We start from the raw sequence: 14,454 nt of genomic DNA on the forward strand, positions 1-14,454 counted from the left end.
CAAACTCCAGCAGGCTATAAGATATAGTGCTTTTCTGTCAGTTATGTTTAGGAATCCTTGTGCATAGCTGCTTATTGCTAGACTTACTCTTTTAAAGCAAGGGCTGTGTTGACAATCCTTTCTTGTATTCTCATACTTAAAGAAACCCACTTCTTTCAGCACTAGAGTGGCAAAAAAAAAAAAAAAGATATTGTAAGAAGTGTGTTTTTCAGTTCTTTTTGGTTTATGACTCTTAAATCTGACAGGCTTCTTGTGACTAAGGAGGAGAGGGTTATAACCTTGTAAATTAGTGTGTTCGCTGAATATCTACAGTTCTAGCAGTTGTGCATGTTTTACTTCTTACTTGTGTGTGGCTAAATAATCCTTTTGATGGCATTTCCCTCATTTCTCTTTTATAAAAAGGCAGATCGGGAGCGGCGCACAGAAATTTCCTTACTAGATGACATTTCATCGCAATGTCCGATCGTTTGGGGCAAATAACCAAGGGAAAGGATGGGAAAAGCAAGTACTCGACTCTCAGCCTGTTTGATAAGTATAAAGGAAAGTCAATAGAAGCAATCAGAACTACAGGTAAGAAACGCTTTCTGAAAGTTCCTTTTGGTATCTTCCGAGAGTATTGTTGCAGAGCTAATTCAGGCTTTTGGCCCTGGGGGTAGAATGCCCAGTGGGAAGCAGCTGGGTTGCAGAGCTATTTGTCCTGGTGTCTAAGCCTGTTTTTCATTAGGACTTCAAGGAAAATGTATGTTGTTCTTGCGCTGCTGTTATTGTAGAGACATGGAGGAATTACAGAAAACAGCTGTAGGATTGTTGGCCCTTTAGTTTAGCCTCTGTCCTTGCTGCACAGTGGTCAGGTTGCAGACTTGAGTGAAAGGCTGCAAATTTGAGTAAGGCCCTGTACTGAGGCCCTAAGCTATACCAAGACAGGGCAGCTAAGCTGACTGAGGTGCCCTTAAGTTGGTCGGACCTTGTGTGAGGTGACAGTTGAGGACTGAAGTCCTCAGAAGAACATGGTTTGATTTTGCGGTGGAGTTGGGATCAAAAGTAGATGGTTGGGTCAAAAAAACAGGAAGCATTGCCTGGGCTGGCACTGGATTTGGTGTAGGAGTAGAAAAGTGAAGGAAATAAAATACCATCTCAATAAATGTGACCTGGTAGAGCAGGAAAACGTAGGCCTCAGGACTCCTGAGTTAGATTACCAATTTGTCTGTTGAGAGGTGGGCTTGGATGGCCATTTCCCCAAGCTGTGAAAGGGTAATGCTGCTTCCCCTTGATGAAAGAGAAGTATCTGCACAGGTAGCTAAAAGACCCTGTGGGTGTTTTCTGTTAGTGAGAATCGTTTCTGTGTCCCTCCTGACAGGGGGCTGGCTGTTAGCCAGCTGCTGCACCAAACAGCTGCTTTGCTGTGGTCCTGTGGGGCAGGACCTCTGTGTTGACGCAGCAGCAGTGGTGCTGCTTGTACAGCTCTGTTGGGACTGCTCCTAGCTGCAGCGCACTGACATTACGTACCCAGCAAGGCTTAGCCCTCTCTGATCTGCCCTTGTGTTCCTTTTCCACTAGTTATTCCTAGACATGGCTTACAGAGTCTTGGGAAAGTTGCTGCTGCCCGGCGCATGCCACCTCCTGCAAACTTGCCTAGCTTGAAGTCTGAGAACAAAGGAAACGACCCCAACATCATTATAGTACCCAAGGACGGTACAGGATGGGCAAACAAGCAGGATCAGCCAGACCAAAAGAGGTAGGTAGAACTGCTCTTTACTAAGCTTTGTCAGGCAAGCAGCAGCAGTTGAGCACTGCTTTGCTGTATGTTGGACTCTGCAGTGATCAGTTCTCTGTTGTCCAGGCCAGTGTAGAGGCAGTGTTAGCTTGATCTTTTAGCAGGTGATATGTTGCCAGAGTTGTTTGTCTTCTTGCCCATTTTCCCCTCTGACCTCACCTCTGCTGTGTCTTTTCAGTTCCAGTGCGACGGCTGCACAGCTGCAGGAGTCGCTGCCGCAGCAGGGTTTGCAGAAATCTGTCTCCAATTTACAGAAGCCGACACAGTCAGTCAATCAGGAGGTAGGTGCAAGCGGTCTCTGTGATGGCCACCCTGCTTCCCCTGTCCCCAGACAGCCAGAGGGCTTTTTTTAATTGTCTGTGTTGCCTTGAACAAGTGAGAAATGGCAGACTGCAATTTACAGAACAGGTCCTATATAATCAATTTTTGTAGAATTGACTGCCTTGACTCCAAGTTACTGTGCCCCAGGAGTGCTATGCTGCAGTTTGAATATGATTCTGTGCATTTTGCCTCTGTACCTTTCAAGAATGTGCAGAAAGTCTAGCTTCAGTCTAGAAAGAATGGCTGGAATGTGAGATGGCTGGTTAGAAATTCTACTTTGGGTCTAATTCAAGTGTCGCTTAATGACAGCATATCTGGCTCTTGGTCCCAGCCTGACGAGACTTGATCAGAGGAGATCTGGTCATGTGGGAGAAGTACCCAGTGTCAGGACCTGAAAAAGCTACTGGCAAGTAAGCAAGCTTCTCCAGAGAGTGCAAGGACCTGACCCCTCTGTGGTGCACATTTCAAACTTCTAGTTGGAAAAAATTACTTCCCGCTCGGTCCCCATGTGTTGCCTGGTCTAGCTGAGAGGTAGTGTCCCTGCCCGTGACAGGGAGGTTGGACTAGATGATCTCTAAGGTCCCTTCCAGCCTAGGCCATTCTATGATAGATGGATACTGAGCCCTTGAGGTTCAGGAAAAACAGAACAGGAGTTATGTTTTGAAGAGGAAAAGAGTAGTTAATGAATGAGAAGGTTGGGTAGCCTTCAAGCTGAGGTGTAGCATGGGACAAATCTAGAAGATTAAGAGAGATTGCTTGGGAAAATGCAACAGAACAAAGGGAAAGCTTGATTAAAGGGAGGAAAGCAAGAGGAATGGTTTGAGGAAATGGTGTAGATGAGTGGAGGAAAGATGAGAGGCAGGGCAGAGAAGAGGATTTTTGCTGTAATGTCATAGTACACGGGCATGGGGGACAGGCTAACTTTAGCCCCTACAAGACTCTAGGGAGACTTACGGTATCCTGTGACATTTGGGTCATCTAGAGGTCTGAACTGTAGCAGGTGCCAGCCAGGAAATGAGAAGCAGTCTTCAGACTTCACTAATCTGTCGACATTGGTTTTTTTTGTGTGTTCTGGTTGGTTTTCAGAGTACAAATTCAGTGCCAGGTGGACCAAAGTCATGGGCACAGCTGAATGGAAAGCCAGCAGGACAAGAAGGTGGTGAGTATGATAAATAAATAGAGATATGTGTGTGTCTGTGGCTCCCAAACAGGCATGAGATGGGATGGACTACATTTCTTCATGCCCTCTGTGTCTGGACTGGTGCAAAATGGGACTCAGCTGTCTTGATTACAGTGCAGTGAGCCCATATGAGTCGTCTTCTCAATCTGTGTAGTGTGTTGGCTCGAATTTTGCAGCTGCATCTGTTCAGGCTTGCCAGTGCAAGACACAGTTTGAACAGAAAGTGTCTCATCGCTACCCTGAACCAGAATGGATTGAAGCAGCCAGGAGTTCTGGGAGGTGAAAGTTTTGAAGAAGGGAAACATTTGCCGCCTCAGAAGCGTTTTCCGTCAGCCCAGAGCAGGTTGTAGTAAACGTGCAGAAAACAAAGTGGAAGAGGGGAGGGGTCAATTTAGAAGAAGAAAGGAGAAGAGAGCACATCAGAGAGTGGAAATGGAGGCATCTCCATGATTAGCAGCATGGGGAGCTTCCCCTGATGAGGAGATCAAAAGTGAGGCTGTAATGATAGTACTCAGGGAGGCTGTACACAGCAGCCTTGGTCCGAGGGTGTTACAGTGTCAGCGGGTGGAAGTGGTGTTGAAGCTGTTGGAGGCTGCACTTGCTTACACCTTGGCTGAGGCCTGTTAAGGCTCCCTGAGTAACTGTGCTGCTAATGACTTCTGCTTGACTGAGGATCCTGAAGCAGTGTTAACATAAATTGGGAATTCAGTTGTCTTCAGATGCATCCATTTCTACACAGGAGGTGGTTTCCAGCTGCACCGAGTATTGCCATTTAAACTGTAGTGAGAGTAACAGCTTAGGTCAGCTGTTTTAATGTAACCAGACCTGGAACCATTTGGTTGTCGACTGAAATTGCGCAGAGATTCGGAAGAGTTGTGATGGCTACAGATTGCAGAAATGGAGGGGTCAAACTTGTACTAAATTAAATGAGGTCCTTAGTGAGAGGCTGTTTCTCAAAGACTAAATATTCCCACAGGGACTTGTGCTTGCCTGAGATGGTGGTCAGTGCAAAGACTGTGTCTCGTTTGGTTAATTGGTACTTTTTGGAGACTGTTGCTGTGTGGACCTCCTGTACGGTCATTTTGAAATCTGATCATCTAACAATGTTCTTAAAAGATCTTTTGAAAACTCATTCTAGGGCACGCTTATCAATAGAGAGTTCTCAACCCAAGAAAAGAGTTGCATATGTGGCTAAGAGCTGCTTAATTAGAAGGTGATTGAATCATAAGCATCAGAAATCTGGCTGGAAGGATTTCTTAGGCCATACCATCCTCGCACCTCCTCTCCAGCGGCACTGAACGATTGCTTTTCCTTCTGAGCTAAACTAGCAATTTCTAATATTGCTGACAAAGTGGGAAGTCTTTTGCTTTTTGCTCTTTTAGGTGTGCCTGCTGTAAAATCTTTTGGAGGGTGTGTCCTGAAGAAATGTGGTGTAGTAAATTAATTATGAACTGCTCCATGCCCATGTCTTCTGTATAAGGAGCATTTGTAGGGGAAAAAATAGATGCACCAAACTTTTACGTCAGTGTAATGCTGCTCAGGGTTATTGTGCAAGTTGTTAATGCCTGCACGTTAACGGTTGTTACGTAGTGCAGCCTTATTTGGGGGGAGAAAGTCTCCCCTGAAACACATATTGTTAATGTTCTTGTTGCTATTCTGGTTTGGTAGAGTGATGCAGTAGAAATCAGAACTCTGGGCACATCTTGGATATTTTGTGATATATTTGAGAAGTGTCCTTCTTGTGTATTCTCCTCTGTCCAAAATATTTGAAGGTGTTACGTGTGGCACTTGCAGTGTCTTCCCTGGAAGTCTTCAGATGGGAGGCCTTGTGTGGTTTGCAAGTTCCAGAAAGTGGAAATGACTCAAAAGAAACCAATCCTTCTTGACTCTAGGACAAGGAAGGATAAAGATAGATGAGACACTTTTGTCAGGTTTTCAGTACTCACTGCTCATACTTCAACACGGTAATTCTGAAATGCCCTTTTAAAAAAGAGCATTAACCCAAGTAACACCAAGAAACAGTTCTCAAAAAAGCAGTATTTTTTTAATGTTTAATATTGCAATATGTTGCTGGCAGGTTTAGGAGAATTACTGTGTTTTGTTTCCCAATCACTGGCAGATCCTTATAATGGACAGAAAGCTGTCGTTCACCGGTGGGTGATGATTTGGCGAGACAATTTACCAGTGACTGGAAATGTCCTGGCCTCATCTGGCCAGTGAACTGCAGCTTAAAAATGCTGCAGCAGGGAGGAGAGGGGGGGTTGTAGCAGATAGCATTCGGTCCGTATCTGTGGTCTTTCGCTGAATATGTTGGCAGAAAACTTAACAACAGACTTCCCTGGTAGAGTAAGATCTGAGCAGAAAGTGTCTGAATAGAAATGTCAAGCACTTGATAACAGGGTATCATCTGTAAGCGATCTTGCAGAATTTATCTCTCTGCCTCAGTCTGAATTTTGTACTTTACAAAAGTAATTGGAAGCTGAGAAAGTTCTCTATGACTTAGCTGAGCATAAGAATTTAAATGAAGATTCCAAGTTAAGAGTGTGGGAGTACTGGGTGAGGACGTGTTGTCGTGTTGGTGACAGTGTCTTAGAGGGGTTTGGATGTGAGCTGAGATGCTGGTATGGTAGTAATTTGGGTTTAGTTCTGTTAGAGGCCCAGATTCTCAGGAAACGTATTTCCAGGCTGATCTCCTAAGTGAATTGTAAGTGTAGAAAGATCTTCTCTGACTCCTGTACTTATTTGTCTGACAGGTTCAAGGGCCTCAAGCCGACTGTTATCCTTCTCTCCCGAGGAATTTCCGACGCTGAAAGCAGCTGGAGAGCAGGACAAGGTTGGCAAAGAAAAGGGCGCCTTAGATCCGTCGTATGGGCCAGGACCAAGCCTCCGCCCCCAGAGTAAGTGAATGATCTTATCTTTCTGCCTTGTCCCAGCTTATAACCCTGAAGACTGTGTTTTGGGCAGGGGGATGCCAGCTCACAGTAGTATCGGATCCTTCCAGTTAGTTTTGTTTTTTGTATGAGCTCACGTATGTCAGGCTGCGTAGCAAGTGATCACAGATTCACATGTAGCGTGAATGTTCACTGGCTGAGTTCTGTGGTCCAGACAGCCAGACTGTCACCTGCTACATTGTTTAATAAGATCTGCTGCGTGATACTGAAAGGCAGCCCCCTTCCTGTGCTAGGGGAGTCACAAGTGAAATGAGTGGATGATGTGATGTGGCTTCTCTTTGAGTGTTTATGGGTGATCTAACTGGCCTTAATTCTGGTAAGGACTGTGGAGATGGGAAGCAGGGTTTCTCGAAATTTAGGCTTACTGGCACATAAGGACACCACTGGTGCAGCAGTTAGTTAGTAATGGTTGATACTGCTGGTCTCTTAGGAAAATAAATGTGTTTGGAACTTTCTGGTGGTCCCCGATGCTTTTCTGAATGCTTCGTATAATTGGAGCTTGACTAGAGTATTTGAGTTTTGAGATTTTCTGGCAGTGACTGTCTGCATTTACGAATGTTAACATAATTAATACCTCCTTTCCAGATGTCACCAGTTGGAGGGAGGGCGGTGGGAGGAACATAACCTCTGCCACATCTCTGACCGCCTCCCCTGCTGAGCTGGGCAGCAAGACCTCTAGCACCGGAGACGGAGCCCCCTCCTCAGCGGGTGCCAGCGATCCGAAGGAGCCGTCTCTCCGCCCAGCTCAGCCTGTCCGCAAAGGGGCTTCGCAGTTCATGGGAAATGTCTACCAACCACCTACATACCATGATATGCTACCTGCTTTTGTAAGTTGTCCTCTCCCCACAACTCTGTAATGTCCTTGCTTCTTATAAGGCGTGTATGGGTTGAAGTCAGCTGACATATATCTTCTCTGGACTCTTAGTTCACAGGGCTTGCTTAGGGATCCTTCTCTTGATCTATTTTTACTTTCCACTGCTGTGCGTTTACCCTTTCATGCTAGAATAGTGTAGCACAGCCTTGCTCAGCGTAGAAAAGCTGCTGCTTTTCCTCTAGAGCTGGAGAGAGTAACCATTAGCATGTGGCCTGTTAGTCAGCCAGACGTGAAGTATTTGTTTTTCCTTTGAGTGGATGCAGCTACCATGCTTGTGTTGTAACCTAATCTGGGTAAGCCTTCCTGTGGCAAGGAATAAAAACCCACTATTCTGCTTTGCCTTGTTCCAGATGTGTCCACAACAGCCATCTGAGACCCCTGCATCGCTGGACCGAGGGTCTTTCCCCCTTCCTCAGCTTCGGCTTGAGCCCCGGGTACCTTTCAGGCAATACCAGATGAATGACCAGGATGGGTAAGGCTGCCTTGACTGTCTCACTTGAGAGGCAGGTTCGGGGTGTGACATGAATCTTAAACCATGCAAGAATTTGGGCCAGGGATCCAGTTGCAGGAGTGAAGCTGCAGGCAGCCACAGAGGAAGCCTGATCTTACAGAAGGAGTGCTTTGCTCCAGCTGCAGCAGTGTCTGCAACGTTGCAGCACTGTAAGCACTGTGTCCCTGAAGAGCAGGTGAATGTGAGAAGTTGTTACATGGGATCTTGAACTGGAAGGGTGGCAGCTGTGATCTGTAAGCTCTAGGAAGTGGGTACCAGGTAGAGAAGGGAAAGAAAATTAGCTGGCAGGGAGAGAAATGGAGCCCTTGTATTTAAGTGCTTGTTAGAAAAGGACTGATTTCACTGTTTTGAAAATGGCTCTACATTCTTTTCTTGACTATTTGAGCTTCTAACCTTTCTTTGCATTTCCTTCTAGAAAAGAGAACAGGCTTGGCCTGTCTCGTCCAACACGTCCAGTTCGACAGCAAGAGAGAGCACCCCGGCCCACCATCATCAATGCAGAGAACCTGAAGGGGCTGGATGAACTAGATACTGATGCAGATGATGGGTGGGCAGGTAAAGTGTTTCCATTCTCTGGCTTCAGGCAGCAACTTAGGGGGTGAAGCAAAGCAGTTACTCCTCTCTGAAGAATGAAATAACCAGGGTATTCTGGTGGCTTTGTTTCACTGCCACAGAAGGAAGAAGGGGAAGCAAAGAGTGGTCTGTGTAGTTGAGAAATTGCTGTTGGTGTAAATGATGACACAATGGATCCTTCTGATCCTTCCATCACGTGCTCAAGGAACTGGATCTGAAGACTCCTAAAATCTGAAAAGACCAAACAGCAAGAGGCTAGCAGTGTGGCTGCTGGGAAGAAGAGCTAGTCCTGCCTTTGCAGTCCTGGTGCTCGATATCCAGTTACACACAGCTGAGCTTGGTGGCTGTCTCCTCATTTGCAGCCCCCATTCCCAGACTGCTTCCTGCTCCCCTTCTGGGACCAGCCCAGCTGTACAGCAGTGTGGGTCCGTGCTACTCACGTAATTTCCGGTATCTTGTGGTGGGCATTCAGCTTTCCAGTAAGGTTATGCCAAGCCTGGTTTAGTGCCAAAGAGGGCATAAGCTTGATCAGGACAAGGGACGTGTTTCTTTCTTCTCATATATCTCTTCTCCAATTCTGTCTTTATAGGCATTCATGATGAAGTTGATTACTCTGAGAAACTAAAGTTTAGTGAAGATGAGGAAGAGGAAGAAACTCTGAAAGATGGACGACAGAAGTGGTAAGAAGTTGCTGTATTTGCACCTACAGTTGTTTCATTAAAAGTGAACAATACCAGGATCTTCTTAAAACTGGTTCTAAATGTTGAAGCTTGATCCCACTGGTTCATACTGTGACTTTGTCGATTCTGCTGGCCGTTGTTTCAGTGGGCCTCAAGGATGTTCGTGGGTCCAGAAGCTGAGTGCCAGGATGCCAGGCTTTTTTCTCCTCCCCTTTGTCTCACCTTTCTCCTGCTGCACAATAGTGGTTTTAATCGTTATGCACCTTAGGAGGAAAAGCACCTTGTGTGTTTGGGTGGTTTTTTTGCCTTTTTGAGCTTTCCTTTCTGTTACAGTCAGTTGTCTTTGCCGCTTGGTAAGACTGCAAATGCTTTTTGAGGTGAGTAGCAAATATAACAGCAAAGCTGTTTATATGACAGGAACAACTGGGATCCCAGAAGGCAGCGACAGTTGTCCCTGAGCTCTGCAGACAGTGCAGATGTCAAACACACCTTGGAGGAAGGAAAGAATTGGGGTGACTCAGTTGGTTTGTCCCGGCCAGTCCGGAAAGTGCAGGAGTCACAGCAGCCTCCGAGGAAGCTGAATGGCTGGAGCTCTACGTCTGAATACCAGGTAGGTTGAACTCATGTGAGTAAGCTTGTGCTGCTGGATGTGACACGTTGCTGTCCTTAAGAGACCAGATTGACATTTTATTGAAAATAAGACGCTGATGAAATTTCTCAGTTTATTGTTGATATCCAGCTGGAGAGAAATCCCATCTGCATAGCACCCTCACTAGAGAAAAGAAATTGAAGGTGGTCCAGAGCATTGGGGTTGTCAGACGGTGAGAAAGTGGAATTATTGAACCAGATAGCAATAACTCTCTACCAAAAGAGGGATTTGTGTGCATAAGGATAGAGGGGAGGGAATCGGGAGGGGGTTTTCTGACCATGGGAGACAAAGCTCAGGAGATATTTGGATCATGCTTATTGAGTGATGTTTTTCTTTTGGCAGAAGCCCACACCAGGAAGTATTCTCAGACAGCAGTCCCTCGAGGATAAAGAAGAAAAAGTGCCACTGAGACAGAAGTTTGTGCACTCTGAGATCTCGGAAGCTGTCGAGAGAGCCAGGAAGCGACGGGAGGAGGAGGAGCGGCGAGCCAGGGAGGAACGTCTGGCAGCCTGTGCTGCAAAGCTGAAGCAACTTGATCAGAAATGCAAACTGGCTCAGAAGAGTGGGGAGACCCAGAAACACACAGAGAATGAAGACCTGCGACCCCCAAGCACAGAGAAAAATGCTGTACAGGAGAATGGTCCTGCTTTCCGTAAAGGTACAGAAACATTGATTGCCTCACCTTGTAAAAACTTATTTTTTGGTATTGTGCCAGTTCCTTACCTGAAGTGTGAGAGAGTTCCTGGGAGGGAAGCGTTCAGAGGGTGCTTCAGTTGCACTTGGGAGATCAGCTGCTGCACGCGTTCCGCAGAGTGTTTTGGATTGGTGACGAAGGTTCATTTAGAAAAACCCACAATGTATTAAAACAAATGCAGACTTCTTTGGTTGCCTTTATCTATGCTCAGTCAGCTGTGCTAGCGGAGACCTTGTTGGAACGGGCCTCTTGGTCTTTTTGTGATTGGATGATAATGTTAAGAAAAGGGCTTATGGGCCACATGAAAAAATGGTTACCAGTAAGCACTGGCAGGTGTAAGGAGTAACAGAGAAAAGGAACTTTTTTCCCCCAGTGCTTACGCACTAGGCCGATGACAGAGAGGACATCTTGGAATTTATCACTGAAGATGGACAAAGCCCTCCAGAGCTGTCAAGACAAATCAGGGAGATTCCATGTGAGGTGCTATATGTGACTGTAATAAAATTGACCATGGAATGCAGGCAGGACGTGCCCATGCTCCTCCGTATGTGGTGCTGTGATGGTGCACACCGAAGCCCTGTCGTGGGCAGGGCTCATCAAGGCTTATTTTCTTCTTTGCAGCAACCCCTGAGTTTCACACCCAGGATGTCTCTGTTGGCTATCTGGAAGAAGAGACTCCTGCTCCAGTAGCAGCAGCAGTGACAGCCCAAAGCAGCAGTGAGGAGGAGCTCAGGGAAGCTCCTTCCCCAGCGCAGGAATTCAACAAGTACCAGAAGTCTCTTCCCCCACGATTCCAGAGACAGCAGCAGCAACAGCAGCAGGTAATAAGTCTTCACCAAACTCTCGTGTTCTCTTGGTTCTCAACACAATCACATAACTGTCTTTAGGCTGGGAGGTGTTAAATGACAGTTTCTACCCTGGCCTTTTTCAGTACTTTTGATCACAAATGTATCCTGTGTGATGGGTAAAAGGGCTTGATACAGGTTACGTGAATTTTACACACACCCTGTGGTACTGGAGCAGTTGTGATAGAGCTTTCTCTGGCTGGGGAGAGGCGTGGGCAGGCCAGGTTTGCCACTTGCCTGGGAGAAAAGTAGATGCTGCTGTCAGAAATGTTGACTTGTCTTGCATAGTTGTCTGGGTGTCTCCTGACAACGTAAAATTTTAGGACTATGGGGTTGGTAGCAGGACTCTGGTTTTAAAACGTGAGTATGCAGAAGCTGGGGATGTTCCCCTTCCCATCTCCAAAGTCCAGAGGGCAGCAGTGGCTGCCTTGGTACTCGCTGTAGGCCTGGTCCAGCAAAGTCTCCAAGGCCTTTGGCAGGCAGTGAACCTGGTGAACATCTGTTCCTATTCCTTGGCACAAGACGGAAGCTGCTGTTCTTCAGCACTGCTGCAGTGACAGGAGCTGAATACACAGACCAAGGGAAAGGGAAGCCTTTGGGGATCAACTGTTTCGCTTTGTGCTTGCTGTGCTCTCACCCCGTTAGGTGTGGGCAGCCGTTCGCATGCTAGGGCAAACTGGTTGGACTCTGCTTCTGGGCTGAACGTGCGAGTTGTGCAGTGGCACATTTCTACCTCTTGCCTTTGCAGAGTTGGTTGTCTACATCTGCTCTTGTCTACTACCTACTCAAATTTATTATTTTTTTTTTCCTCTGAGACTGTTTCAGATCGATATTTCCTTTGCACCATAAATAGGTTTGATCTTGATTTTGTTTCTTTTTTGTTTTATGGAAAAATGTCTTTCAGGGCTGCAATAGACCAGCCTGAAGTGCTTTAACGTGTCTTGGATCTTGTCTGGCTTTACAGTGCTGTATGTGCCATACGTACTGTTCAGCTCTTCTTCCAGATGCAGTGAGCCTCCTTAGGGCAGCAGAATCAAAGCAAAGGACAAACTATCCAGGCTTGGGATAATGCAGAGTTAATTGTCATTCTTTATAGAATAACCTCTTGAAATGTGATACAATCAATGCTGCTGCAAACCTTAGTGAAGAGCTCACATTTGGCTTTTGCTTGGAAGCACAGTAATTGCTCTTTTACAGATGTTCCCCTATGCTTGTTACTGGGCAGTTGGCATTTTCATAATTCCAGTGCACAGCAGCAAATGCTGCCAGTGTTACTCTTTAAAAAGAGATGCTCTTAAACTAAAAGTAATTAGATGTCTTTGCTGTCACACTAATAATACCATAGGTCATTGCTATTGGAAGAACATGAAATTTTCATTTTATTTTCTCTTATCGTCTGTGTTGTTAGTATGTATGAGGCATTTTGTATTTTGACTGGCTTGTATTGCTGTTTTGGTAGCAATGGTTCCTTGAACAGAACAAAATAAAAAACAGCATTGGTATCATTAGTTAAATACTTTCTCCAAGGTACTAATGCACTAGATAACTTGAATATAACCTTTGCATTGATCTGAGTTTCTCTCTTGCTATAATGATCTGTCAGGTTCAGCCTTAAGGGTGCCTCTCTTGCTCTGCAGCAGGGGATTGGCTTTTTTTTTGTAAACAGTTACAGTATCTCATGCTGTTTTAAGCTTAGTAAGAGAAGACAGTGAAATGTTTGACAGGTAAATAGACATATTTCATGTTAATTGGAGCTCTTTACAGTTTGAAAGCTTTCTTTGGAACACAAAGCTCCTTTCAAACCTAGATTCTTCTTGGACTTTTAGCAAAAGTTAAATGTCAGATCATATTAACATCATGACAGTCCTCAGCCAGAGAAGGGTGGACTGACTGTGTGTGGGAGATGGGACACAACCCAAAGGTGTCAGCACATCTCTGGAGGGTGTACTGGAAATATGGTAAAGTATTAATAGCATTTGTAACTGAGTTTAGGTTATTCTTACCTAATCTGTTCAGCTAACGTGGGTAGAACTAATATATATGCACACTAAATAACTTACTGCATTTTTTCCAAAGAGCAACATCTTCTAAAATTTTGGGTCCAGTGAGGAAATTGCATTGGACAGAAAGTTGTCCTCTCATAGAAGCTTTGAGAAAATGCTGAGTCCAGTCTTGAAGCTGATCCCTTGCGTTTGACCACGTAGTGTGGCCCATATTGGTGTGACGTTCTGGCTGTTTCGGGTATCTGTAGAGTAACAACTGCCACCACGTTCCCAGTTGGCAGTGAATTGCCCTTATCTGCTCTACCCTCCTATCTGATCTGCTTTCGAGTCTTCAGTACACAGAACATGTTTTCCTCCGGCTGGCCAGTTTGCAAGTGAGATTCCTGGCACCATGAGCGTTCGTGTCAAACGGCCCATCCTTCTTCCCTGCAGGAGCAGCTGTACAAGATGCAGCACTGGCAGCAGCAGCAAGTCTATCCTCCCCCATCCCATTCCCATCCCCAACGGACGTTCTACCCGCCGCACCCCCAGATGCTCGGCTTTGATCCTCGCTGGATGATGATGCCTTCTTATATGGACCCTCGCATGGCCCAGAGTCGCACCCCTGTGGATTTCTACCCCTCAGCCCTTCACCCTTCAGGTAACGTGTTTCCAGTGTTTGCTTCTGCCATGGTTGTTGAGCGAGTCCATATCTGAAGGTTGCTCCGCTTCCCTCATCTTACCTCTGCCCAGACTTTGTGTCCCGGATGGCTGTGATTGACCTTCTCTAGGGATGAGAAAGAGTCGGTTGCAGTGAGAGCTGGTGAGGGAACAGAGGAGGTTGGGTGGGAGGACACCTGCCTGTCCAGCCCCTGCACTGCAGTGGGAGATCTTCCCTAACAGCTTTGGAGCCTGAGTGAGTGTAAAAGCAGATCTTGCCCCCTGGAGGAGGAGGACTGCTTTGCGAGTTACTGTAATCATGTGAAATCTTAATAGACCCCCTTCAAGAAATGTAATGGAGAAATCCTGTAGTTCTTGAGCTGTGTGCTTCTAGAACCTTCTGATCTTTGGAGGTGTGAATATTAACGTCAGGATGTATAATTCCCTGGAGTTCGTGGTTTGTTCTCGCACACCTGCTTGCTTCCAGGCCAGTGTTGGTGTGTGGTGTTCTGTGCAGGCTGGGCTCTAAGAGCTCTGCCAGCTCCTGCATCACTCCAGGAGTATTTCCCAAGTTCAGGCTTTCTACTACCAGAAAGGTTTCTGCCATCACCTGCTGCCCTGGAAGGAGGGGCAGTCAACATAGCTGTGGACTGTTAATTTTTGACTGCGAGATCCTAGTGTTAATGGTATGAACTCTTCTGTGACCAGGAATTATGAAGCCCATGATTCAGCAGTACTCCATTGGGGGTTGCGAGAGCTG

General features: G+C 46.1%; 1 protein-coding gene across 1 annotated transcript in view; it reads left to right on the top strand.

The window, feature by feature from the left end:
• Window positions 1-402: 402 nt before the first annotated feature.
• The window catches only part of LOC104276005 (protein PRRC2B-like), a 30,954-nt gene continuing 16,902 nt past the window's right edge, over window positions 403-14,454 (top strand). Inside the window, 14 exon segments of the mRNA XM_009872144.1 lie at window positions 403-570; window positions 1,558-1,735; window positions 1,953-2,055; window positions 3,182-3,254; window positions 6,029-6,172; window positions 6,812-7,053; window positions 7,451-7,572; window positions 8,027-8,166; window positions 8,774-8,864; window positions 9,282-9,474; window positions 9,856-10,171; window positions 10,829-11,028; window positions 13,488-13,695; window positions 14,403-14,453. Coding sequence (XP_009870446.1) covers window positions 456-570; window positions 1,558-1,735; window positions 1,953-2,055; window positions 3,182-3,254; window positions 6,029-6,172; window positions 6,812-7,053; window positions 7,451-7,572; window positions 8,027-8,166; window positions 8,774-8,864; window positions 9,282-9,474; window positions 9,856-10,171; window positions 10,829-11,028; window positions 13,488-13,695; window positions 14,403-14,453 — 2,176 coding nt within the window. The 5' untranslated portion in view covers window positions 403-455.

Source organism: Apaloderma vittatum, unplaced genomic scaffold, assembly GCF_000703405.1.
Source record: "Apaloderma vittatum isolate BGI_N311 unplaced genomic scaffold, ASM70340v1 scaffold14956, whole genome shotgun sequence".
Classification (NCBI taxonomy): Eukaryota; Metazoa; Chordata; class Aves; order Trogoniformes; family Trogonidae; genus Apaloderma; species Apaloderma vittatum.